Source organism: Symphodus melops (assembly GCF_947650265.1).
Source record: "Symphodus melops genome assembly, chromosome: 13".
Classification (NCBI taxonomy): Eukaryota; Metazoa; Chordata; class Actinopteri; order Labriformes; family Labridae; genus Symphodus; species Symphodus melops.
Window position 1 is genome coordinate 2,920,338 of NC_136703.1, and position 27,858 is coordinate 2,948,195.

Consider the following 27,858-nt stretch of genomic DNA (forward strand, 5'->3'; position numbering starts at 1 on the left):
ATTAATAAATTAATTCTTATCTAAAGGATAACTTACCCCAGATTGACCTATCCCCTGTAGACCCTGCCAGCCCCCCATACACTGATCAAAGTGCAAAGAGCATATCTATTATTTGATCACCCTGTAAACACTGTACAATACTGTAACGTTATGTAACTATAACGTTTTCCTAAGAAATACAACTCAAACTGAATACCAAATGCGAATGTTCAAACAACTTTATTTCCACACATAAACGGCAGTGTTGACATTTATTTACAGTGAATTTCGGCTTGACTTTTATTTTGACCTTTTATTGGAATGTTTCTCAAATTTATTCACAAATATCCATGGAAGCGGTTTTAGTGTGCATGTTGGGATACTTGTAAAACACTTTTTTCACACATTTATTTTTATCCCCCTCCTATTAGTCTTTTTTTATTCTCCTTTCGAGGGCGGGCCTTGCTGTATACACATCGCAACATCTGTATTTCCAGAACAAACGTGAAAACAATCGTCATATATATGCAACAATATCACATTTCAATAAACAGACAGCAATAACAGGGGATTCCTTTGGCGTTGCCTGCAGGTGTGCATGCAGCATGGTACATTTGCATTGGGAAAACATAATAATGGATGAAGTAGTGGTACATTTCAGTGCATCTCAAAAAAGCTTACAAAAACAGTCAAACAGCACATTTCACAGCCAAAACAATGAAAATGCATCATACTGTATAAAAAAAAGCAGTCTTTGCTTTTTTCAGTGAATTAAAATTTTCAGTCTGCAAAAAAAATCCTTTACCTCCACGAGAGATCAAAATGTAAAAACCAAATGTGTAGCTCTGTTTCGTCTTTGTTTTCAGTGTTTAAGGCTCTTTAAGTGATTCTCTTACAGACGTGAATATTGTAGAAAATAAGACACATTTTCTCCTCTCCTTCAAAATTTGAGGAACTTTTCTCTAAAAGCTCATGTGTGCAAACACTCAAGAAAAACACTATTTTACCTGTTTTTTTTCTCAGTCTGTTCTGTGTGCATTTTTTTTTTTCACTTTGGCGAAATCTCCCGGCCTTTTGATTTTAATGGACAGAATGACGAGATTGCAGCACTCCACGGCTCCATTATCTCTGCACCAGTAATTCTCTTGTACTCAAAGCTCTCCTCACAGTAGGAATGAGGAGAGTTGTAACGCACAATGTTCAGCACATAATTCAATTCCAGGAAGCATGAATACGAATCACATAAAAGCATGTGTTTGACATTTTAAAAACGTTGTTGCCATGTTGCTGCCGTTTTTCCTGCTTACATGTAAATAAAGAAAGTTAAAAGCCCCCCCTTTACTTTTTTTGTTTTTGTTTTTACATTTGTGTAATGAGGTCTTTCAAACAGATTTCAGTAAACTTAAGATTGGTGCAAACACAGCCTACACAGTGACCACAGACTTTAACACACTTATTTACAGGGTTAGTATTGGGATTAGTGTAAAAACATAATATTTGTCTTTTATTATTATTTTACCAACCAAAAAACAAACAACAGAAGACGTTCAAAAGGAAAAAAAAAAGGTTTAAAGGTCACACATTATGCAAAATACAGTTCACAGTGTTTTTCTTACACTAATATGTGTCACTAGTCTGTCTAAAATCTCTTCAATGATGAGAAAAGTTTGTCCTCTTTGTCTTCTGCCTGCACACAGAAAATGTGTGCTCAAAAAGGCCGTTTGGAGATTTTCCAGTCATGACATCACAAAGGGCAGTGAGCCCTCCCCCAGGTAGGTGACCATCAGAGTCTGCCTTCTCACCGTAAACAATACGACATGGAGCGAGAAAGCCTGAGCCGCTCGAGCCCTTCCAGGGAGGGGGCGTGGTCAAACATAGCTAATTTACATATTTAAAGCTACAGACACAGAAACAGCCTGTTCTGAGCAGGGCTGAAATAGAGGGGTTTATAGACATGATCAAATACAGGATCAGAGTGGATTTACAACAACACACTTCACACGTTTTGAGGAGCTCTGAGACTTATTTAGACTGGTTAAAAAGGATGAATAATATGTGACCTTTAAAGCTTTTAAATTGGCGGACATTCTTAAACTGATAGAAACGTTAAAAGGTCTCGTTTTAATTAACAGTATCAACAGGCCATGGTTAACCTATTTCTCATGTTTTAACTGACGAGCTTACAACCCTGTTTTAACATAAAATCTACACCTCAAATGACTCATAATAGATCTCAAATCCCATACATATCATTGAAAATTTTAAATTGGAACACTATGCTTTTCATCTTATTTAAAATGGCAGGTCAGGAACTTTGCTCCTGTCTCAATTCGAACAGCAAATACAATCTTCAAGCCAAACAACAAGAAAGACAGAATGAAAGAAAGAAGGTTTACTCCACCCTCGTTACAAAATGCATGTACAGAAACACATGACTGCTTTCACTTCATTGTGTGTGTGCGAACATCACATGCCTTTTAAGTGCTTTTCAAATAATCTGTACATCCTGTACAACACCGCCATGTGTACTTCACCTTTACTTAGAAAAATCACAGACAGCCTCTTCATTTTTCCGTCCTTCGTCTTTCTGCATCAACATGTAAGTGAACGAGTGTTTGTGTTGTGTTTTTTGAACAACAGTCATCACCTCTGTGCGCTCTCACTCAGATGTCGGTGGTCTCCAGCTTGTTGAGCATGTCCACGTCCCCGTTGCTCTTCTGCTGCTCCTTGGGAACAGCGTGGCTGTTTTCGTGTCGCGTAGAGAATGAGGCTGCAGCTGGCTCCAGGTTGATGGTGGCCCGGCTGGTTTCTGTGATGGAGGAGTTGTGGTGGTAGCTATAGTGGTTGTTGGTGATGGGCGTGTCTCTCCAGGCTGACTTCAACTGAGCCCACTTCCTCCTCACAGCTGTCTGCGCCTGAATGTAAACATTCATGATTTATTTATATGACCTATTTGAGGCTTCATCAACTAAAGTGCAGTTTTTATGGATAGCTATGTAAAATAAAACCCAAGCTTTTAGGGGTGATAATGGCCTAGCGGTTCAAGTCTGACATGCAGTTCCTGTCCTGAAAGTCATTTCTTATAAGTAAGTATTAAAATATTCTCATTAAAATGTTACTTTGCAGAAAATGACAACTGGTTAAGACAATACACAGATGCAAAATTAATAAGACCGCAAAACTTTAATTAAAAAGTTCACATTTATTTTTTTGTGTTACGTTTTTAATGTGTGTCTCCAAATGACTCTCACACGTTATTCCACTCCTGACAAATCCCTCCCTCAGTCAGAAAAATTAGCTGAACTTCCGTTGAAATTCCACAAACACGAGATACCGCCATGTAGTGATGTCGGTTTAAAAAACACATTTGCAGTCGTTTCTTAACTTTCGTATTTTATTCACACTAGATAGGACATTTATGAGTTTCAACTCACCTCAGCGTTGCAGAAACAGAATATAATAGCCACCAGGAGTCCCTGCAAAGTACCAGGACACAGATTAAATATTGATACGGAAACAGATGTTGGTGAAATGATGCACTAAATAATTAATGTAGATGATCAGGAAATGTACGCACAAATGACACATGCTTTCTTTCTTTTACTCTGCTTGTTGTTGCATGTGACACTGACTTTAACAAGCAGCACAATACAAGACTAAGCTGATTGTCTATTAATAAAAAGCCAGTGTTCAAAGAGGGTTTGTTTATCCAAATTCATACTAAAGAACCACAAAAAATACCAGATCCAATAGGCCTGTCCATATTGATGTGGTCTGATCCACATTGGTTTCTATGGTAACAGGTTACACCCAGGAAATACAACAGCAAAATGGATGACAGAGAAGAGTGATTATTTCTGATGCAAACCATCTTGTGGAGCAGTCTGTCCGCGGGCTCGTTTTACTACTTTTGTTTTTATTCTTGCGGTTTTCTTTCACTGACCAAAGTTACCTTCCGGCCTGCCGGATCTACGTCATTGTTATTTTTTGATGGCGTCATGTTGAGAGTGAAACAGAACACACATTGAAGCGACTTTGAGATTGAGTCGGATCTGTAGGAATGAGACTTGAATCAGATTTGAATAAATCTGATCCATGTGGCTTTTTGTGTTCAGGCTGGCAAAAAAATCAGTCCAGGGTTTGACCCCGCCTCTCGTCCAATGAGAGCTGGGATCGGCTCCAGCCCCCCCGTGACCCCAAACAGGAATAAGCGATATAGAGGATGGATGGAAAATAAAATGAAATAGTAGTACAAGCTATAACTTCCAAGCTGTATAATTACCCTAATTCTTCTGATTTCAAATCCCTCCCCATCAAAAGTGTGTTTCTTCAATTCTCTAAATAGAGGAACCACGGGGGTCCACACACCAGCAATGAGGAGTCTTGACCTCACAAGCTCATTGTCCTTCTTCCATTCACCTCTCAAACCTTCTGTTCATCCATTCACCCCCACACTCTTAATTAAATTACAAACTCTGCTGCGCGGCGTATTGTTGACCGTACCTGAAAGTGGCAGAAGATGTTTACAAAGAAATCGTAGATGGCCTGGCTGATGCGTCCCTCGGGCCTCCAGGGCAAGAGAATGTACTGGACTCCCAGCAGAGGGATGAGGATGAGGGTGGCTCTCACAGCCTTCATGTAGGTGGTGGTCTCGGCGCAGTGAGTCTCCCTCAGCTTTGTGATCAGGACCCGCACGATGTTCAGGAGGAAGAAAAAGTTCACCTGGGAGAGATGGTTCATTGCACAGTGAGACTTAAACACAGCTTTGCTCATCATCTTAAGAGTTGCGATGACTGGCCTCATGGTGGCACTATAACAACACATTCAAATTACTCAAAGTTAATGGAAGGTAGTCTCTTCTTGCCTTCTGTAATTCAACATGCAATTTAAACAATACAAGGCCATTTGTTTTTAATATCCTGTGTAAAGAAACATCAAATAAATTTGGGCCCAAAAATAGAACAGATTCTTTCCCTGCTAGAAACACAACCTCACTTCAGTCAGACAACTCTTGTTTGTATCTTTTACAATATTTATGGCAGCAGAATAATTTGTGTTTGGCGTCTCCTCGGACCTCATCACTCCTCACAGTTTTGATTTACCTTCAGGAATCTGAGGAGTGATGGGAGGATATCTTAAACCCTCCAGTGGGAGCCTACAGGTGGATGCTGGGTGTGGTGGTGTTGCTGAGGACGAGTGCAGTGCTGCTGCAGGTCAGAGCTGGCAGTGAAAGAGCCGAGGGAGCGAGCGGAAACCTCGTAGCTAATTAACTGATTGGAAGGAGGTGTTGTCGGGTGATTGTGGATCATGACGCACGTCAAGTATGAAATCAGTGCAGCGCGAGTTGACTGCCTGAACTAGCTCGCAAGCGTCGCCTCATGTGTTGAAATGACTTGAAACTTTCAAGGCGCGGAGCGATTTGCATGTTAACGGAGGAAAGAAATCTGCGCGTTGCCAAAGACATCTGCTGTTTCAAAATTACTAAATGACGAAAAAAGCGAAAAAGTTAAGAATGAAACATTCAAGTGCTCTCAAGTCTCTGTGGAGGTATTCACGTTATTTATTTTCAAAGTTTTTCACATTACGCGTTTATGATATCACACAAAGAAATGAGTCACTGTTACATCATGCTGATTCCAAAGAGGTAATTCATGCTCTTATTTCATGTTGTTCAGACGACTGCACCTCTTCTTTTTCCTCCCTGAAACAAACATCTAAAGGCTAAAAAATGCAGCAGCAAGAATGTAAAGTGGCTCTAACTGTTGAGATGATATCACCCCTGTTAAAGCACACCTGCACTGGTTAGCTTCAGGTTTCATATTGAATACTTTTCAGACACAGAGAGGTCTTGCTCTGGCTTTGATCTTAGCTTTTAAATGAGCCAAATCACAGCACAAGATCCTCAATCCAAGCTTTTATTTATTCCACAGCCAAGGCTCAAGTCTTTTCTGCTTTTGTGGAGCAGCCTGCAGCAGGAAATGAGGACGACAAAATCAGTGTCATCTGTTTTTCTTCCACCTTATCTTCCTCATTATATCCTCCCATCGTCTAAAAGTGCAGCTTTTTTTGCATTCTTTAGATTCCTTTCCAACATCCCACATGCATCTTATTGTATTTATTAAAATTACAACATCAGTGATACCAGTACTACAAAGCATGTTCTGCAAATGGCAAGTCTCCTCCTGAGGGGTATTGGGACCAAAAACAAACGGTACCATCAGCCTCTCCCCTCATACTAGCTTCATATATGGCCTCACTGATAGCGGACCTGTGATAGGTTCCTCTGGTTCACTAGTGGGGATGACCTGCTGCTATGGAGCCCTCCTCTTTTTCCCATATCCTTCTTCCTGCATCTTCCTCTATCTAATATTTCAAACATGACGCAGTCTCAGCAGACGGTAGTTCATCATGAGTCTGGATTTGTCCAAGATTTCGTTCTCTAAAAAGGATTTTTTCTCTTGCTGCTGTAACTTTGCTAAATGTTTCATCGTGCTCGTGATGGATTAACATTGGGTCTTTGTAACGTAGCAAAGAGTCACGTGTTCGACCTGCTCTTTATGTAAAGTGTCTTGAGATAACGTTGGTTATGAACTGACGCTATGCAAATGAAGATTGAACCTGTTGCAGCTCTGCACCCCAAAGCATAAACACAAACCTTTTCACTCTTGGCCCGTCTGTCTTCACATTTAAACACATCAGCACCACATGCATCATTTTTGGAGCACACTGGTACATAAATACTCACAAGCAGTGCAACCTGAATGGGCCCATGAATGATGTAGACCAGGTGTGAGTGAGAGCTGAACCAGCAACTGAAAGAAAACACCAAAGTGAGACAGTTGTTGCCATGTTTCAGATGCACAGTGGCATTCTGAAGTCTGGCAGCGTGATTAAAGTCTGAATTATTCATGGTTTGATTATTGACTCGGCAAAAAAAAAAAAAAAAAAAGAGCTCACACTAATACCACTTGAGGATTCAAATCAATACGTTTCTTTTCCTCTCAGTGTCAAAGTGCTCAGACACAGTTTGAGAAAGTCACAGAAAGGACAGAGAAGAAAAAAACATCCAGGCTGCACAATTTAAGATTTGTAGTCTTCATGTGAAATTGAGCTTTAAACATTATGACAACAAAAGGAGAGTAAACATAAAACATCATACTTGTCATTATAGTAGAGTGCACGTGCCACAGCATATGTTACAGCAGGAACGATGGGTAAACCTTCGGGGAAAAGAGACAGACACAAATATCAACGAGACATCCTGAATCTCCACAGAAACAAAAAGAAACAGCATCTTGATTATTCCCACATCGTACAGAGTTTTCAATAAACACAGTTTAGGACTCTAAAGGAGCAAGATATGGATCTAATAAGCTCCAGCAGCAGAAACCTGCTCAAACCAGGATCAATGTTGGAGATTCTTTTGAAACATGGAGAGAGGTTAGAACACAGAAAGCTTTACAGACCGATGATGCAGAGCTGGCTAAACACTGAAGCTACAGCGTCCACCACATGGTGACCCGCCACATCATTTATAATTTGTGCGAGTTGGGCATCTGGAAGTGGTCTGAGGTGGTCTGGTCTGTGAGCTATGACTCGTCACTCGTCACTGTGGGCCTGAATCCTCTGAAAGACGCTCTGAGGTGGATTATTAAACATAATGCATTTTAATAAGAAGGACCAGCCTGAGAACGAGTGTCGGTCAGGGCAGTAAGTTGCATAATTTGACACTTCAAAAACATGGCAACGAAACTACTGCATTTTTGAGTGGCCCATTTTACTTTGTAAAACTAGCAGACAGCTCAGGGAACATTGATAAAAAAAACGTTTTTAATCTTCTCTGTTGGGGCCGTGAGCTGAGCTTACATTCTTATGATGAAATGACATACAAACAGCTCAAGGTTATGTTATTAAAAACGACACTCTCAGGATACATGTCAGGCAGGCCAAACCGTTAGATATACAGAAAAAAAAGCTGTGAGCTGCAGAGAGTGATGAAAGGATCCATTAGCTGCATGCATGAATGAGTGCTGGAAATGAAAAGCCCACTTATCAATGTACAGGGACATCCAGGCGTCAAGGTCACATCTGTGTATTCAATAAAGGTTGATAATTGAAGTTCTCAATTCAAGAGCAACATAAGTGGTCTAATATATTCAGGCGGTGCACTTTTCAATAAATGTTTGCACATCCATATTAGGAAGACACCTTCACCTTCGAAACGGGATGTGTTGATGATGAGGCACTTTCTCTGAGAGCCAAAATCATCTTCTCATAGTCTGTAAGTCATTCCGCTGAAGCCAGAGTTTAACGTTTTGCGACTATCAGCTGTGTGGGGTCTACGACTGCGATGTCAATTCTTTCTCCATAACATCCCAGAGTAGCGACCCTTCATCTGTCAAATCTTTAGTGATCGAGTTGAGCTTTACAGTGTCTTCACTCAGGCTCACTTCAGCAGTATGACCACGATAAAGTTTACGGGCATGATGTTCTGATTTCCATCCATTCCACTCCAGTGCCCTCAAATAAAATGTATTATTATTCTTCTTATAATTATTATTATTAAATAACATCAACAGGATGCAGATTTGCAAAAAGTAAAAATACTTTTTTGTCTTTCTTTTTTTCCAAATTTCTTTCTGATCTGTTTGATTACTTTGGACTTATTTCATTCACTGCCTTCCTTTTTTATTGTACAGTACCTTATGAGACGGTTTGAGGACTTCTTGGAAGCCTCTTTAAGGTCGTCTTTTCTCTTGAACTCACCCCATCCCAGGACGTAGTACCAGAAGAGCTGCTGCTCCCCGACAAACACGGCCACTATGATGAGTGTGTGGAGGTAGATGCCCTCACACAGCATCCAGAAGTAGTTTGAAGTGGACATGTACTGAGTCAGCACAGCCAGGACTTTACAGCTCACCTGACAGACACATCAATTCAAACATCTCAGATTCAAAATCCATCCAAATATGATGAAATCTTTTCACAATTTGAGATTTGCAAGAAGACACGGGTTATCATCAGAATCAGAAGGACATTCTTGCGCTTCAGCCCCTTCACAGATTGAGGTCGGTGCGCTCAGATAAGAGGTCAAAAATAATTCAAGGGACTCCTTCACACAGGCAGAGTCCAAAGAAAGTACTGGAGCACACAAATCACTTACAGCTATATTTACTGTATGTGAAAAGGACGAAAGTTTCAACATGAATTAGCTGTAAGCGATTTGTGTGCTTCGGTACTTTCTTTGGATTCTGCCTGTGTGAAGGAGTCCTTAAAGGCCTTAGAGCTACTTAAACCATGAGGACTCGAGGCAATCAAAGCTAAATTAATTTGTGCATTCAGATGTCAGATAAATTGAGCTGCTCACCGGGTTGCTGGCCTGTATGGCCTGGTTGTTGGCCACGTTGAGCGAGAGCCAGATTATGGTGACGATGGAGTTCAAGATGAAAGAGAGAAACGTGTTTTTGTGGAGGGAGATCCTCTGACAGCTGAGACTCCTGGAAGACAGAGAAAGAGAACACGGGGAAGGTAACATTTTAATCAAAGTCTTAGTGAAGATAATGGTCACTTAAAGGCAGGATTGGTCATTAAAAAAAAAACATTTTCTAGTTTTGAAGGTAGCCTTCCCTCAGTGCTCCATCTCCACCCTCCCCCTCCCCTCTGTGCTCCCTGTAAAGCCACGCCCCTCTCTTACATGCATGAGCGCCGTCGCTTGCATTGAGTAGAAACTCCGTCATCTCACGTCTCATTGACCGGTAAGCAAACTCAGTATAAACTCTGTCATCGGTGACGAGCTTTGAGTGTGAGCTAGAGCACGCAAGAGGTAGAGAACAAGCAGGGAGACAGGGAGGCGTGTGATTGGTTCATCAGATTGGTACCTCTTTGCAGACATTGGTTGAAGTTTTAACAGGCTTACAAACTGATACAGAGGACGAATTTTCTTTGTTTCTTTTTCAAAGCCCACGAGTTATTAGTTTGTGTCAGGAACGAAAAGCAATTTTAACTAAAATCTCCCGGGGGACCATCTCTGATCATACCAGATGTGATTTCGACACCACAATAATTTCTCCATTAGTGTGTCTACACACAGACAGCTCACTTGCAGGTTAAATATGTGAAGATTGACGGCGTGTTCAGTTATAATCAGACTTTTAAAAACACAAAGACTCACTTGAAGTAGGAGAAGATGATGAGACAGATGATGAGAGAGACGATAGAGAGGCAGTGACCCACCATGGCCAGGTAGTACAGGCTGTAGGCAAACTGCAGACAACAAGACAAAGAGGAGATTACACATAAATACATTCAGCACCTATTAGGATTCGCGCCACTGAAAGTTAAAGGTTGTAACCCGCACAGTGAAGCTGTGCATTGCTAAGATTTACAGCCGTGTTCATAGTAGCCTCTTTACAGCATGGCAGGAAGCAAAGGAAACATCTGTGGAGAATAAGAAGTCTGGGGAAATTCAGAGTGTTTCCTGAATGGTCGAGAATAACGACGCAGATGAAGAAAATCAATCCTACGTTGTTAAAATGTAACAGCAATTAAATAAGATGAAAGGAAAACATGTTTTTAATTAGGCTTCCCAGAGAAAGTCGGTTTTAACCTTGATGATTGTCACTGCACTTCACAAAACATCCATCTTTTCCTTTTTCAATTCTAGTGTGGGTAAACAAGGGTCGTAAAACGACATACATTAGGAATATGAGGCCGGTGAGGCTGCACATGAAAGCATCCATGAAAGTCTCTTTATTATCACGAAGCGTCAGTCCTCTCGTAGACGACTTCAGACTCTTGTTTTATATAAATGGACTGTCATTTTATGGCACCTTTTTAGTCTCCCGACGAATAAAAGAGCGAAGCACTACAGATCATGTAAGCACTTATTCGCCAATGGTAGAGTCCATATAGCGATCACACACACATGCACACACGCACACACTCCCATGCACACACTCCCATTCGCACAAAGCACACACTCATTGCAAGGCAGAATGAGAACTTTCAGATTCAACATCTCAGCAGAGGACACTGAAACATAAGACAGGAGGACCAGGATTTGAACTATTTTGTTTATGATGAGTGGATGGCTTGATTCTCTATCTCCTAAACTACAGACAAATCTTAAATGACCCAATGAAACTTAAAATGTTTACTATTTTAAAATGGAGCCAAACTAAATGTGCCACATTCCTGAACATCTGAAATCCTTTTTTCCCACCCTGCAGCATCACTGGTGTTTACCTTGAGTTTGTCTTTAGTGTGAGCGGAGCACTGGGTGTAGTTAGTCCAGACTTTGTTGCTCTCTGGGTGGTGAAACCACTGGCCATCCGGATTACACACTTTGGTTACCTTCTCTGTTGAAGACAAATGAGTGACACAAAGACGTAGCAGGATTTAGGTGACTTCAGGTGCCGTATAAAGACTGACATGTAGTGCATGTGTTTGTGTATCACAGCCTCACCTGCAGGGTCAAAGTCCTGAAAGTAATCTGGACACATCTGCATGACCACGCCTGGAGCTGAATCCCCCCAGCACAGCCAGCCGTCCCACGTGCGGTTACAGTACGTACCTATAGAGGGCAGCACGCGCATAAACTTTTAAAGCCACACATCAGACGCGACAGATATGTTCATGAGTGTGTATTTAATCTTAAAACACATGCATAGGCTTTTTTCAGTTAGACTGTATGGACATCAAATAAAGCTTGCTACCAGAGCTGTGCTTATTAATCAGCTGCAATCAGACAGATGGAGGGTTTGATAACGAGATAAGAGAGAGGAGTGTGTACCTTGTATATAATCTCATCCTTTGGTGACTCTTGAGACCTTCTGCACATTTTACTGTTTGCTTATTTTATAGTGCATTCATCCTTACTGCTAGCTGCTAGTTCCACAAATAATGTGTTTTAAACAATCGTATTCTTTGGTTGAATGACTTTATGAAGGTTCAGCAGTCGACGCTGTACTGTCCCTTTTCCTGCCAAATCAGCCGTTCTTCTTCTTCTTCTTTTTTCATTAAATCAAAACAGAAATACAACAAATAAACTATTTGTATGTCTTTTAGGATACATGTTTGATACTCTAAGCGGAAAATCAGATTCTTAGTCGATGTGTTTTTACATTTCTCATTTAAATGGACAGTTTTATTCGTCTTTTTCTGTTTTTATTAAAACAATTCTAATGCTGTGTCATTTTATGGAGTTTAAACCCAAAAAAGAAGAAAAACTGAGTAACAGCTGATGTCATTTCTAATGAAATATGAAGGACAATGTACAAAAGCTGAGGTCAGTGTTCAAATCTGACCTGTGACCGCTCTCTCTCTCTCTGATTTCTTCCTCTTTCCTCTTAAAGGCACAAAAAGCCCAAAAAGCAACATCTGTTTAATGAGTCCATGCTGTCATTGGCTCACACGTCAACAGGCTACCATTCACATAGTGAACTTTTGACATTGTTAATGGTCTTTGTGGCAGGTTGAATCATATAAATTATCTATTCAACATAAGTGGTGTGTCACATTTAAATAAACTATGCCTCTAACCGCAAGCGCAAAGCTCGTCAACAATGGACGGAAACCTGGCGGTACCAGGTTGCACCGTGGCATGTTGGGAAACAAAGAACAAAATAACATTTCAAAGCAATGAACACTGAGCGGGTTGAAAAGTCTGAGGGAAAGACACAAAGGGCAAGTTTCCTTTCTTTCAAACTCACTTCCTCCCTCGCTCTCTCTTATCGCTGCAAACACTAAACACAGTTATTAGATAAAACCAACACATACAAATAAATCTGCATTGACACAAACCAGTACCAGTGAAAAGGTCTGAGTTATAAATCTGACAATTAAGACAAACAGAGCAGAAAAATAACAAAGAATCAGTTTTTAGGAAATTTATCAGTGTGCAAGAAAAAATCACTAATTGTCACAATTGTCTGACTATTCAGAGCGCTTTTAACACGGCAGGGCGCTAAAAGGAAGAGTCAGAGAAATGTTTGTCTGACAGATCCTCTGGTGATCATCAATGTCCTCATTATTATTTCGCAGGTTTTGGACAACGCAACCTTTGACATGTCGTCGTGTGCAGTTTATCACTGATGCGTACATTATTTGTGTTTAGCTCTCAGGGTTGTCTCGTGCCTCGGGGACAAAATGTAATAATGGAATTAAACATGGTGGCTGCTGAACACAGAGCCCATTAAATAAAAGGCGAGGCTATCAGAATGAGCACAATGAAAATTAAATTAGTAAGGAAATGATATCCTGTGATTGAATTCTCCCCCCCCGTATATGTAGTGAGTGAACTTGCAGAGGGAGTTATTTACTTCAATCAGCTTCAGCTGCTTGGACGCATTATGTGATTACAATTTATCTCCATCTGCCAGAAACAGAACGTGTTAATAACATGAGGGAGTGTTAGCTCCTGAAATGAGAAACTATAGGAGCAGTTTTTTCATTTACCGTCATCTGTGCGAGGGGGATCATGGATTATCTTCAGGTAACACTCAAACTGAGAGGCAAGGATCTGTTGTTTTGACATCGTCAGCATGTTGGATTCGTTGCTGATATTCTGCTGCTGCTGCTGCTTCTCCGACGCCGTTTCGACAACCACCACATCCTCTGACCGACACACCTGCGGAGAAATGTTGTGGTCTGTGTGTTAGAGACGCTGATGAGAGAAAATGTCTCTTCCAGCCGTTCAATTGAATGAAAGAGGTCGGGCGATGCATTACTACTGAACTCACCTCTGAACACAGCGCCAGTACAACTATCCATGTCAGGGTTAGAGTCTTCCACATGTTTCTAAAAGGAATACAGGAACACACACAGTGTTACATGTACCAACCTATTGGTAGAATGAACTGGTAATAATGGTTAACACTAATAGACCACCTCATCTTTGACTTTGAAGCACTTTGTTCGGTCACATGTCACATAAACCGTTTTTCATGAAATAATTCTGATCGGTTAAAAAATAAAATTTGGGAAACGATAGCTCATGAAGGAGATGATATGTGCGTCTTGAGGTTTAACCAGTTGATCCACTGCCTTAAATAATCATGACACATCTGGAGTAACTTAATCTCCATTAACTGGATACAATCACAACTTTTACGACTCAGGTCGAGTTTGAGCTCCTTGAGATGTTTTAGCGTGGTCTTAAAAGTGCCTTTATGTGCGTTTATTTACAGAGTGAGTACTTTCTCATGTATCAGAACAGGAAGTTCATACTCCACCAGTCATTGCCCTCCACTGTCCGCTCAGGGTCACACACACACACACAGATGTGTGTTTGTTATTATCTAGGCCCCCATAGGCTAAAGGGGGCGGCAAATTCCCTTCAGTGTTTCCTCCAGAGCCCAATGAAAAGAAACCAAAGGTGAAAAAAAAAAAGTAGAATAAGGAGGCATGAAATGTGAAAATCACACACTTCAGAGGCATCATGTGCAACAGTTTATGTGTCCGCAAACAGCAGTTTATTTTGATTTCTGGTGTTTAAGGCGACATCTACTGGATCAAAAAGTCGATATTATCTCTATTATTTTATGTTACATGATTTAAAAAAATATGTTTTATATTCAAATTGAAAACCGTGTTTGGTTTTCAAAATAAAAGTGGCAAATTTAAAGAAAAATTACGCACAAGGGAAAAGACATAGACTGAAAAATGTGAACACTTCAGTGATTTGCAATTTCCAAACTCCACAAAGAGTTATCTATGGAGATAACAGTGGAGGAAATGTAAGTTGTATACTGGAAGCCTAAGGCATTATTACAGCCCAGATATTTGTCTGAAATGGTCACGTCTTAAAATGATGCCAAGAAGCTCTTTGAGCTCTTTGAGTCCGGGATAACAGAAACATTTAGATTCCTCTGGAAAGACGAATGGAGAGTTAAAGAAGTGTGAGGGTGCCGGGAAGCCGCACTTTGAATACAGAGCCAGGGATAAAGAGCACATGCGTGTGACTGAAGAGATAACCCAGATTTAACGGACACAGAACATTTCAATAAGTAATGTTTCAGAACGCTCTTCATGCTGTGACTTTCTGCCTCAAACCTACAGGGAGAGATGTACAGAGGTTGTAAAGGAAGGAAGCGTATGTGGCTCACCCTGTGACACAAAGCTTTATATATAAACATTTGCATTATAGTGTAAAATCCCTCAGGGTTAAAGAATGTAATATTCATGCAAAGACAGGCTTTTACTGCATGGATCTACGGCCTGATGCCACAAACATGAAGAATGCTTCACATAATACAGAGCAGAGATAATGTTTCCTTCTCTACGAATCAATCTGAAGCTAACAATGCTAACTCGTCACCATGTTCCTCTAACTCTAACATACGTGTCTGTCTACAAACCCCTCAATGTTGAGAAAAGCACATCCTCTCCGTCTTCTGCCTGTGCTCCACTTTTCAGGAAATATGTGCTCAAACAGCCCGTTTGGAGATTTTCCCTTCATGACATCACAAAGGGGAGTAACCCCTCCCCCTGGTGGGTGGTTTATGTTCCACCTCTTATGTTCTTCACACAACTGTCATTTGTTTATTAATCCTGAACGACACATTGTACACATGCACAAACAGGACCTATGGACATGCATTGATGCACCAGAGCTGTTGGGGGATTGGCCCCTTGCTCAATGGCACCTCGGCTGCAGGAAGTGACCTGGCTGGCACTTCTCCAGCGACCAGGCCAACTTCCATGTACTCCTCACAGGGACTTAAACTGGTGAACCGCTTCCCAACCAAAGTCCCGACTGACTGAGCTTCTGCCGCCCCACATGACTTCCATTCATGAATACAGTCAAAGCTTGGTCTTGCAGATGCTCGTTGATAATACTTCTCTTCAGAAATATTTCCCAGGATTAGTTGTTTAAATGTGTTAATCCTTAACTACAACAATGTGATAGTACTTTGTCTTTGTGTGTTTCCAGGTCTTTCTAACCTTTAACCGTTTGTCTCCCGTGCTCCCGTCATGTTCACACTCTTTCATGATTACGTGTGCGTACACAAAGTTAGACCTTCTTAACACACTCCACCAAGTAACGCCGTCTCCCAGTCACTGCCGTCTGTCACATGAAATTGAATCCACAACAAGCCAGAGCAGCGCATAAATCTAGTTCATTCTGTTCTCGGCCTGGTGCAATAAAAACCTTTCACCTGATCTTTAAATAGTTTGCTCTCTCAGAAACACAACACAGCAATAACGAGCTGCGGGAGCCTTCTGTTATTAAAACAACCACAGACAAACGATGAACACGTTTTCAAGTCATTCAGTCATGAACGTAAGGTCTGAGAGAGCGTGGATAATCTCACACTGCAGTCTGACATCTTTTCCTCCTCTAGTTTCACTGATAACAAACACAAACATGCACATTATAATATCATCATATCATAGCATGAGTTCTACTGGGATTCCCAGCTCAGGTTTAACGATCACAAACGTGCAAAAAAACCAGAAGAAGAGCGTGCATCTTCTTCCTCTCTCCTTCTTGGTAGGATGCGTGGAACTTAAACACACATTATCAGTCGTCTCCTCCACCAACTCTTTGTCTCTCTTGTATTGCAGTCATTGCTTTCATGTGAAAGTCTGTCAGTTTGTCTCTGTCACTTCTGTTTTCTGTCTCCTTCACCGTCGGCTTATCTCCTTTAACGCTGTCTCGCTCCTCTGGCTTTCATACTTGGTCCTGACGGTCAGCTCGACTGTGGGGAGCGAGGAGACGATATGTCAATGAGCGCCACAAACAAACTCTGTCTGAAGAGACACTTCCTGCTTTGTCCTTGACTTTTTACCAACCAGTCAGTTTGCAGGTGATATCCGTCAGTGATTCCACATGTTGGTGAAAAAACAGAATACTTCAAATCCAAACACCATATGAGTCCATTCATCAGTAAAATCAGTCTGCATGATACAGGAAACACATGCAGTGGGATAAGTAGGGCTGAACCACATTGTAAAAACTGACATTGAAATATCTGTTACCCAAACATACAACTCAAACTAAAGATAGCTGGTTGCCGTTTGTACGGCGTGCTCCTTGTCCTGGGTGCAGCTCGATCAGGAACAGACGGCTTTGAAGATCAGAGTGACGCAGTGCACAGCGGGATGATTCAGATTCACTTTAAAGTTGAATGCATATAAAACATTGGAGCAGACGCATTGTGACTTCCTCAGGTTCACTCTGCACAAGCCACTATGCACAACGCCTTGTCAGCTCTGCTGTCCAAACAATCCTGGTGTGCACTCGATCACTCACTGATCTTAACATACAGCTTCACATCTTGCAGCGACGAAACGTTCCTGGACAGATTCAGGAAAACCCAGGAATGTCTTTAACCTCTGGTTTCAGAGAGACCTTACACTAAACGGCGTTGGGAGAACAAGAAGGAGACTTTTTTTTGCATCCACGAGCGAGTTGTGGGAATTTAGCTTCTCGCAGCAAATCTGAATTTTCCATCGTGAGTCCAACTTTTCAAACATGGACAAATTCGGTTGCACAGAGGATCCTCCAGTCCAGGCTGACATTGTGTCTCTTGAAGATTTGATAACACAGCACACAATGATGAGGAAGTAAAGCACGAGGAGTTGTTAGTGTCTGTTGATAATTCTCAGTTCACTCCTTTAAAGGAGCCCTGACTTCTGTCTCCTCTGTGTTTAGATGGTCTGAAAGAACTCATTATCCAACTGGAATGTATTATCTGTCCCATAACAACTGCAAGAACAACTCTGCAGGAGCAAAGCATGTGTCAAAAAATTAGACTGTGGGTGGCTCTTAGTAGCAAATATGACCATGAATATCAGCGTAATTCTGTGTGATACAACCTGCTGTCAAAGCCGCCTCTTCTGACGTGTGAGCGAAGGAGCTGCAGCGGTGTCTCTTGGCAACTGAAGCTCTCAGAGGAAGGCATGTTCCTGATGAATGAATACCTTTTGTATGCCGAACGCGAACACGCCTAATGACACACGAGCAACAATCACAATGAAGAAACAGTCCATTATGCACAAATCACTAAGATGCTGCCAAGATTCAATGATTGGCAGCAGTGGTGTATAGTTCCAGGGAGAAATAGATGAATATTATAAGGCCGAATGAACAGGTTCGTCTAAAAACTCAGCATGTCAGAGCATCTTTGGCTGTTTGTTTTTTTTAACAAAAAGGGGCATACAAATCAGAAACAAATTGAGTGAGAAAAAAATCTTGGCCAAGTAAAAGAAACATCTCTCGAGTGAAAAGTTTTCACAGAGATGGAGAGCAATAAAGCCTCGCCCACCTCAGGGGGGAGAGAGAAATATAATAGCTCTCAGCTGGCTGTGCATTTCATCAATAAAGAGGCCTCCTTCCTTTTTATCTGCAAACAAACAGAGAGTTTGAGTGTGGTAGGATAGTGTGCAGACACTATTCTTGCTGGGAGGTGTCACATTAATAAAGGATATATATTTGTTACCATAAAATCTTTAATGTGGAATAATACAAAGTGCAATGCTCATTAAGTCAAACTGACTGTGACTCCTGACAACAGAAAGGAAAGCATCCGCTCGTTGGAGCAGAGTTAATAAGTTATTGAAAGCTATGGCAACTATTTCGCCCATGTTTTCATTTACACATTACCCCTAATTACCGGAGAGAGGCGGTAATTCCTAAAACGCCAACTGCCTCAAAGTGACATCCAACTTTTCCCAGAATCCTTTTGGACAACCTTGAAAGTAAAGGTAATTAACTTTCCATAAAGAAGTGGGATGTGTAAGTGTTTGTGGGAAAGGTAGCAGGGGGCTAATTTCCCATTATTGGACATGGCAGCTGAAGAGTTTGTCTCCCTGCTGGGAGACAAACCTGCGGCTGACGTGTCGAGGACTGTAGCCTCTGTTTATGGAGCTCGTGCTCTACGGACTTTTTTACAAAAAACTTTTGTTATAGTTTGTATTTTTTTTACTTACATTTCCCAAAATATTTGCCACGGTTAGCCTATCAAAGCCAGAGAAATGCTAACAGCTGTAACAGGACGTGTCATGCTACCATAACAGTCCCAGCATGTTTATCGTTGCCGTGGTAACACCGAATGTTACATCAAAGGAAGCGTGAGCTGCTAATGAAAGCTGCCATACTGTTGCTGTTTGTGCTGCTGTGATAAAAATGTCTTGTAAATCATACGTTTGCGACATTCGCTCGTCAGTAAACAGATTATCTTCCTCAGGTCGGTTTCGCTCGTTCATCTTAACTGAGGTCAACGAGGAGTTTGTTTTCCTCTTGGTGGGTGGGTGGGTGGGGGGAGCAGCAGAGAGACTCCCTCCCATCATTCAACATCACCTTTTGTTGTTGTTTTGATTGAGGGCTCACTGGTGCTGGATTGAATATGCTTTGCCTCTAAGTGGCGAGGCGTCTTTCTGGGAAATAAAAACGACAGTGCATCCTCGGGCCTCACTGCTCGAGTCAAACTGCTCTCATGGGATAACGGGTCATCAGAGAGAATGATGGGAAACCTAAACACAGTTGTCGTGTTTCAGCAGATTTAAGTTTATTGGCCCCAGTGTGCAGATAAATGGACTGCAGATGCTGCTGTGACATTAAACGAGATTTAATTCTGACATGTGAGGACAGATTTACCTGAGCGACAGAACCAGTTTTAAAAGTGGACAGCATGGACTTGACTATTAAAACTCAATATCTTCCCGTTATAGAATATGCACCATTTTTAAACTTTCCTGCAGGATGGAGTCATCGATATTGCCGATAGGGACATGAAAACTTGTACTGACAAACCCTCCATGTATCCCCTTTCTTCGGCTCGTCCCAGGTCGGGTCACGGTGGCAGCAGGCGCAGTGAGTCAGCCCAGACTTCCCTCTCCGCACCATCGTTTTCCAGCTCCTCCTGGGGGATTCCGAGGCGTTCCCAGGCTAGACGGGATATATGATGCCTCCAGCGTATTCTTGGTCTGCCCGGGGATCTCCTCCCAGTCGGGCGTGCCCGGAAAACCTCTAAAGTGAGGCGTCCAGGAGGCATCCTTAAGAGATGCCCAGGCCGCTGCAACTGGCTCCTTTTGGTGCGGAGGAGCAGCGGCTCTACTCCGACTGACAAACCAAGTTCATTTATTTGACTTTGAAAAGGTTGCATCTACTTTGAGAAAATCCTGACACACTTCAAACATTTGCTCCAGAGAGAACAAAACAAAAGACTTAAATCTTCAGCTGCAACTGTCAAAAACAGAGGACGAAACATTACTCAGTTTTTAAAGATAAAACTAAAATAAAACACTAAGGACTCAAATGAGACATCCCAGATTGTTGTCCTGCAGATGTGAGTGTTTGACAGAGATAAGAAAAAAACAGAAAAAAGAAGAAGAAGCAGCGGGAGCAGAAACGCAGTCAGTTATTCCAGGGCTGAAAAAATAGAGAAATAATGTCCTTCAGCTTCATTTAAATGCTGTGCTGAGTCTCTTTCAAACTACCCATGGCGATGCAGTGATGGATTGGTAGCATTAGAAATGTAGGCAATTATTGAGATATGCTAGAGGCCACTGCTGTGAAGAAAGACAGACTTCAAGCCCCTGCAGATCCCACATCTCAAAGAAGGCTGAATATAAATGACCAGAGAGCAGATGACACGTTCTGTGACAATGAATGTGTTGATTCTCTAATGATGGACGGACGTTGAGTCTAATGTGAGATCATCAGATAGTTGGTTCTGTCTGACAAACCGCTTGAATAGAGAATGTCACAAGATTTTGCTCTGCATTTATTCACTCTGCATTCCTATTTTATCTCATTGACACGATCAAGTGGGTGTTATTCCGTCACAGGATCGTTAAAGGACCAATCTGTGAGATATCAGCTGAACTAAATGAACAAATGACCTGATGATATCATCAGACATTAAGGAAACATGCTATATTCAAGGCTTCTCTGACAATACAGCAACAAGTTTGTCCTCCTTCTGAGTTTAGATTGTGATGCTGGATGGTCACCCGTGTGCCAGGCAAACAGCAAAGCAACCAGGTGTTGCAGCGATGGAAGCGGGCAGTGGAACTGCTTCAGATAGAAGTGATTGTACCCGAGCTAAAAAGCCTCTGCATGTTTCTAATAAGCTCCAGCAGCAGAAAGCTGCTCAAACTAGGATCAATGTTGGAGATGCTTTTGAAACATGGAGAGAGGTTAGAACGCAGAAAGCTTTACAGACCCATGCAGAGCTGGCTAAACACTGAAGCTACAGTGTCCACCACATGCAGAGCTGGCTAAACACTGAAGCTACAGTGTCCACCACATGCAGAGCTGGCTAAACACTGAAGCTACAGTGTCCACCACATGCAGAGCTGGCTAAACACTGAAGCTACAGTGTCCACCACATGCAGAGCTGGCTAAACACTGAAGCTACAGTGTCCACCACATGGTGACCTGCTTGCTTGAATTCGGGCTGCGTTACCCCCTTTTGGCTGCACTACCCCTCTTAAACACTAGGTGTCAGAGTTACATATTGCTCCTTTAAAGTTTCCTTTTTAAAGATCATTCTCCTTACGTCCATGCAAAGTATTTGTCGCACACAAATGACTAAAAACATCGTTTGAGTTGAGGATGGCTGTTGAATTGGTGTTTTCTCTTCTGACATATTTTCACATTTTCCTCCATTACCAACTTCATCACAGCAACCTAACGTTTGTAATCTTTCAGTTGGCATCACTGGATCATAAATTCTGATGCAACAAAGTGTCAGTGGAAATGTTCTCCTTCAGCAGGTCAAGCTGGAGGTAGTTTGTCTACTTTAGATGAAGTGGGGACCAGCTCTCGGGTCAGGTCAAATGGTCAGAGGATGAATCTGTAAGATCACGCGATGATTAATGGGGTTGGAAAACAAAGTAACCATCAACTATGTCTAGAATATGTGAAGTAGAAACTTTAAAGGGAGACTTCACCCATTTACATGAAGGTGTGTATCATTAGAAACATGGTAGTAGTGTTGTAGTGAAGTTTTCTTCATGTGATGCAATATGACGCTTTTTGCATCACATGAAGAAAACTTCAAGCAAAGAAAAACATATTCTTCTCGTCTCAGGGCAAAATGAGGGTTAAATTATTCAACACCATTCAACACTACTACCATGTTTCTAATGATACACAGCTTCATGTAAATGGGTGAAGTATCCCTTTAAGTAGCACAACATTGAAATACTTTGGTTGAGTTTAAATACTTCAAAATTGTACTGAACAACTGTGCTGGAGGAAACAGTTGCTTCACCCTCCTTCTTGTGAATGTTTCGGAGATTTCCTTTAAAAAAAAAGAAAAACAGTAAAAGAAAATGGCTTTGGCTCGTTCAGTGTCTCAGCTAGAGTTACTTTTGGTTTCAGCACTCACACTGGCTTCATCTGCAGTGAACTGAAGTCCCCACGTATTATTTACAGTGGTGCACTATCTCAGAGGTCAAACTGTCAGAGCTTCTCGTAGCTGTCCACAGATGAGACGGATTTCTGCGTCGTGTTTATTTCGTGTCCGTGTGCATCTGCGGCTCACACTTCATTTGAAGTGATTTGTGCTCTAGAGGGATTTCAGGGAAGCACAAAGAAGCAACGCAAACCTCAGGAGTGTTTGTATGTCCGCATGTGAGAGAGGACAGAGGAAGGATGAAGGCTGAGGAGGCTGCTATTATCTTCCTCTGTCATCCTGTGACCACTTCCTCCGTCCTCTCCTCTGTCCACTTCTGAACAGGTCAACAGGTTAAAAATAAGCCATTGTTACATATAAACAAAAGGACATGGAAGGGACTTTCATAGTTAAAGGGGACACAAATAACATCCTCACAGCCTGGTAATACGAACACACAAAGAAGAACAGGATTACTTCAGAGGTCTTATAAGTGATGTTGAGCTGCAATTAATAAGGGTTTTTAATCAATGATCTTTTTAAAAAAAAAAAAGTTTTTAATCAAGCAGCTTTGATTTGTCCGCCAAGAGTTTTCTCTTAAATCTGTGTGAAGATGTTTCCAAAGACGACCTCTCAGAGGAAACTAAAAAAAACTAAACGCTTCATGAAAAAAAGCTCTTTTTCAGATTATTGCAAAAGTGTCGCGACACGTAAGCTCAGCCGTCATCACGTCTTTGGACATTCATATTGATGTATTTAAGGGAGCCCCCCCCCCCCCACTACGTCTCCACAACATTCAGATGGAAGGCTTCAATAACATTTTCACTTTGTGCAAATAAGCGTTAAAAGAAGCTGTGTGACAATGAAGTAATAAAGATTTGAAGACAGCCTTACTTTTCAGCACATGGAGTCCATAAAGTCCACACATGTCCATGCTGGGTTCATACATCACAAACAGAGCCTCAGCTGTCTGTATGTTGTAACCGTACTGAGGCTTTAACGAAACATCCAGAGCAACTTCTGTGAGTGTCTTGACATGGAGTTGAGTGTTCCAGATTGTGTATTTAAGTTTCCCGTTGTTGTGTTTGTGCATGTAAACATCATATCTCAATTTCAGAAACTGGCATAGGCCCTTATCCAAACAGTAAGAATCCTAATTATTATTATCTGGAAAATGGGATACTGTGGTGTATACGCCTTACACTGCGGTTTCAGGCAGCTGCCAACTATCTGGCCAGGCGCAGCCTCAGCTTAGTGACATATCAGCAGAACAAACACGGGCGAGAGGATCTTACTTCTTGAGCTGCGAAGAAACTGAGTTTTGTCTTTCGGTGGCAGTGACAGGTTTTCACCAGAGGTGAGGACAGGTGTGATATTTGCTGCTGTCGTTCTCTTCTCCCATTGCTGGAATTGAAATGGATAGGACATATCTGCGAAGCGACGTTGGTATTTAATCGTGCTAAGCCTGCAATAAGCCACAGAGGTCTCCTTTTTCTTCAATTTCAAAATTGCAGTGGTTTGTGTTATAACCAGGTTTTCAACGCCATATCCCGAATATGATCATAACAGGGATCCTCCAGTACATGTCAATGCACTCAGTGTTCTTCCATGATCTGGTTTCTGGTCACATCATTAACTCAGGTTTAATAATAAGTCTTCAATCTTAAACCACTTAGCTGGATGTCCCCCGCTGGCAACAATTTCCATAAAATAAGCCGCCAGCTGCTTCTGAGAAACCAGGACACGAGCAACCCCGCTACTGCCACACATGAGCCAAACCCCCCCCCCCCCCCCCCCCCGGACATTTTCTAGATCACTTCAGCACATTCAGGCCCGGATATTTTCTGGGAATGCCTTTCACACAAGCACCTCAAAGCAGGAGATTGTCATTATCAGCTGAGCTGTTACAGAACTGTGTTTGGTTTTTGCATGCAGCAGGAGGAGGAGGAGGAGGAGGAGGAGGAGGAGGAGTCCATCATGGAGCCTGTTTCTGTGTTCATATCACTTCAATTTAAAGATGTTCGTTTCGGCGAGGCAAACACAGAATGGTGCACCCACCTTTAGAGGTTATCGACTTTGAAATGAAAACTTTGCTGAGCAAGCATGTAGCACTGGAAGAGCCAAACACCAGTCAACACGGAGGATCCTGTTATGCAATAACAACCAGAAGGTTCAGTTACAGGTCAGACTGAGTACTTGATCCTGCAGGCACCGAATAAGGAGGGGTGCACTCTGCTTTCAAAGAACAAAACGTTTGGATGAAGACTCCCAGTGACACACTGAAGAGACGTACAATGATGTGTCTGGACTGGAGCGACAGTTGATCTCGACCGTATTCTGCACATCCACATCTGGATCACTCTGGACCACATCTTCTGTCTCCTGTGTAAAACCCCAGCCTGTCTTTAAACTGGGCCCTCTTAGGACTGTCTGATTCTGAAAACCACTGAGGAGATCCAGCAGCACCGGCGTTTATAGTAGCAGAGTCCCCCATGTACGAGTGATTAAGGACTTGGTTATTTTCCCATAGCTGGAACCAAAAATAGCTCCTCCGGCTTGGAGCTTTGCCATGTGGAGTCTTTTGACTTTTTGCTTGTATTTTCTTTTCTCTGGGGCAATAAAAGGACAACAGGCAGTGCAGGAGGGAAAATAAAGGCCCTGCTTCCTAGAAATGATGGTCAACTCATAATATAAACACCCCCACATCTCCCCACAAACTCCTCTGAAACAGAGAGAGCATGCTCTGCCAGCGGACGGCTCATAGTAGATGCCCGTCGGCTACAAAGACAGAAAATAAGATCGGCGCAACATTAACCATGTCAGCTCTAGTGTTCTCCACCACCAACAGTATTAATCAGAGTCGGAGTCGGCACAACCTGACACGGCTGGAAGATGTGGTCAGCCTGACACTGTGTTCATCACGAAAGCATCTTCTGTGATTCTTTCCAATTTCATTCTACTGAGAAGAAGCACACTTCATGCTCACATAAAAACAGCTCTTAGCTTGAGACATTGTAGTCGTACATCTGATTTACATACCAAACCAGTATGCAACCATTACCTCCCATTAACGTACTTCTTCTGTGTCGCCAGTGGTTAATCTGTTAAGTGCTTTTAATCATCAATCAAACCAGGTAAAGGACCTTACTGTGTGATTTAAGAGCAGGTAAGAAGACCACGCTCATTGCTATATGACAAAGACCCAGATGAATCAGCAGAAGTTACTCTGTCTCCTCCAGATTCTGCATTTACAAGCAAAATGTACAGATTTACATTTCTGCTCTGGAACGACGTGGTGAGGTTTATTTCACCTGACACAAGAACAGCGGATGCCATCAAAATCTACAACCTGCTCTTTCAAAAAGGCACTTGTACGTAAATACAACTTTTTTTTATTTTGCGTGACCCGAATGCACGGTAATGATATGCCAATCATTTGAAGAGAGCTATGGTTTTTAATCCAGCGTCCTGTCACTTACTGTAACATTGTGCAACATGATTTCCCAAACATTACAAGTACAGCTTCAGCCCCGCGCAGCCCTGCAGCTACAAGTGTGCAACCCTAACACGTGTGTTATCTCCAACTGAGCCCAAAATAACCTCGTTTTACACAGAGGGGGGGGGGTGTATGTTAGCTTGTTTGTGTTATGACAGGGGGGATAAGAGAAGAGTGGGGGGGGGGGGGGGGGGGGGCTAGGGACCAAAGTAGCAGCCAGAGCGCCTATTAATACACAGATAGCTGCTGCGTGGCAAGAGCAGGCTGTTCTAGTCAAAGACTGCACGGCCGGTAGTGGGATGCGGGTGAAAGTTTCCCACGGGCACACAGAGTTTAGGATAAGTCCTAAAGTCAGGAGCCGGTCTAAGATCGATGTCTTGGGTGTGAGGATTACAACTTGGCAACGGCAGGCACGGGGGTAAAGGGTGTTCCTGAAGACATTCTGCTGAAATGGAGCCAGTCACAGATAGAGACACACAAAGCTGACATGGAAATAGCCTCTGCTGCTGAAATCAAAGCTGCCTTACAAATATTGCAGAGGCAGCTACGAGGCTTAGGATGGTATGAGAAAAACATTAGCAAGTGTGGATCCATTACAGAACTAAGGAATAACAATACATAAACAAATAAACAGCACATTGGTCTCCTCTTTTAAAGGTATTGGGCGGCATCATATCCTTTTATGAAGACAGCAGATACTCCAGGTCTGGAGGGTTTGCAGTTGGCAGCTGCATGTAAAAGTGAATGAAAATCACCAAGCACAAATGCAAATACATAACAAAGCACTTTCCAGCACATGCAGCCTGCGGGAAACAGGTTCATGATGAACTGTATGTCCATGCAACTTTTCTGCATTGTTTTACTCTGTCGTCTGTGCTCAGCAAGTCTATGAAATGATCATTTCAGTCTTTGGATTCCTGTTTCTGTGTTAGATTTGCTATGTTAGATAAAGCTGAGAGAGAGGGAGCAGGCAGGCGTGTTTAAGATAAGATAAGATAAGATAAGATAATCCTTTATTCATCTCACAAGCGGAGAAATTTACAGTGTTACAGCAGCAAAGCAGGATAGCAGAAGGAAATCACACAGTGCAAAAAAATTATTAATAATAATAATAATAATAATAAAATAGATACAAATGTGTACAAAACAAAATATGCATCAAAAAAAGGAATCGAGAGCTAGTACGAAAAAGAAATGTGTATCAATTAAAGACCTATTAAAAAACTTGCCTCAGAAATGCTCATGACGAAGGGTTGTCACGATACCTGATTTTTAAACTTTGATACAAATCTAGCAGAAATGCTAAATGCAACTGGTTCCTGTTTTAATACTACTGCAAGAAAAATGCAAGTCCAAGACACTGAATATTTGACTTTTTCTTGTTTTTAAAGATCTCGTATTAACCTGTCATGTTGTCAATCTGGGGAACCTATTCAGCAGTTTTGCACAAAAAAACTCCTCATTTATTGTATACTGGCTTTAGTAAAAAAAAAAAAAATAATAATAATAAAATAAAAAAATAATATAATGATAATAATAATAATAATAATAATAAATTAGTCTCAGCCTGAAAGGGTCTAGGCCAGCTCTCTGGAGAACTTCCTGGGTTGGCAGAACGCTGCAGAGCTACCAGGTAAGAGCTGCCGTGCTGATCATGTGAGTGATTCAAACGGCTTACGTATCGGGGAACTATCTGCTGATTTGCAGGACAGGCCTCTTATTATTCCAACATATGTTTACCTCATGATCTGAAGCTTGTGTTGTTCTGTATTGGTACGTGCATTTTTGTTTATGATTTTTTTCTTCCTATTTTTGTATTTATTGATTTGACTGGAGGCAGTTGAATAATTGGCAGCACTTTGAGTCCAAGAGAAGATTTCCCTATAAAGGCAATAAAGTGTATTGTATCATATTGTTACTTTCAACCAGCATCGTCACGTGTGGATTTAAGAAGCTGGCATCAGCATAATCGGACTGAACATTGCAACAAAAGTAGCATGCAAATTCCTGCACAATGTCTCAATTGCACAAACACAC

At 41.8% G+C, this 27,858-nt stretch overlaps 1 protein-coding gene across 1 annotated transcript in view; it reads right to left on the bottom strand.

The window, feature by feature from the left end:
- Nucleotides 1-200: 200 nt before the first annotated feature.
- calcrl2 (calcitonin receptor-like 2) overlaps nucleotides 201-27,858 on the bottom strand; it is a 28,733-nt gene continuing 1,075 nt past the window's right edge. Inside the window, exons 2-13 of the mRNA XM_079358716.1 lie at nucleotides 13,719-13,776; nucleotides 13,435-13,606; nucleotides 11,444-11,551; nucleotides 11,224-11,336; nucleotides 10,151-10,242; nucleotides 9,347-9,476; nucleotides 8,746-8,899; nucleotides 7,139-7,199; nucleotides 6,725-6,791; nucleotides 4,483-4,701; nucleotides 3,414-3,455; nucleotides 201-2,894 (exon numbers count right to left, since the gene is read on the bottom strand). Of these exons, the coding sequence (XP_079214842.1) occupies nucleotides 2,643-2,894; nucleotides 3,414-3,455; nucleotides 4,483-4,701; nucleotides 6,725-6,791; nucleotides 7,139-7,199; nucleotides 8,746-8,899; nucleotides 9,347-9,476; nucleotides 10,151-10,242; nucleotides 11,224-11,336; nucleotides 11,444-11,551; nucleotides 13,435-13,606; nucleotides 13,719-13,772 (1,464 nt within the window). The 5' untranslated portion in view covers nucleotides 13,773-13,776 and the 3' untranslated portion in view covers nucleotides 201-2,642. The remainder of the gene's footprint in view (nucleotides 2,895-3,413; nucleotides 3,456-4,482; nucleotides 4,702-6,724; nucleotides 6,792-7,138; nucleotides 7,200-8,745; nucleotides 8,900-9,346; nucleotides 9,477-10,150; nucleotides 10,243-11,223; nucleotides 11,337-11,443; nucleotides 11,552-13,434; nucleotides 13,607-13,718; nucleotides 13,777-27,858) is intronic.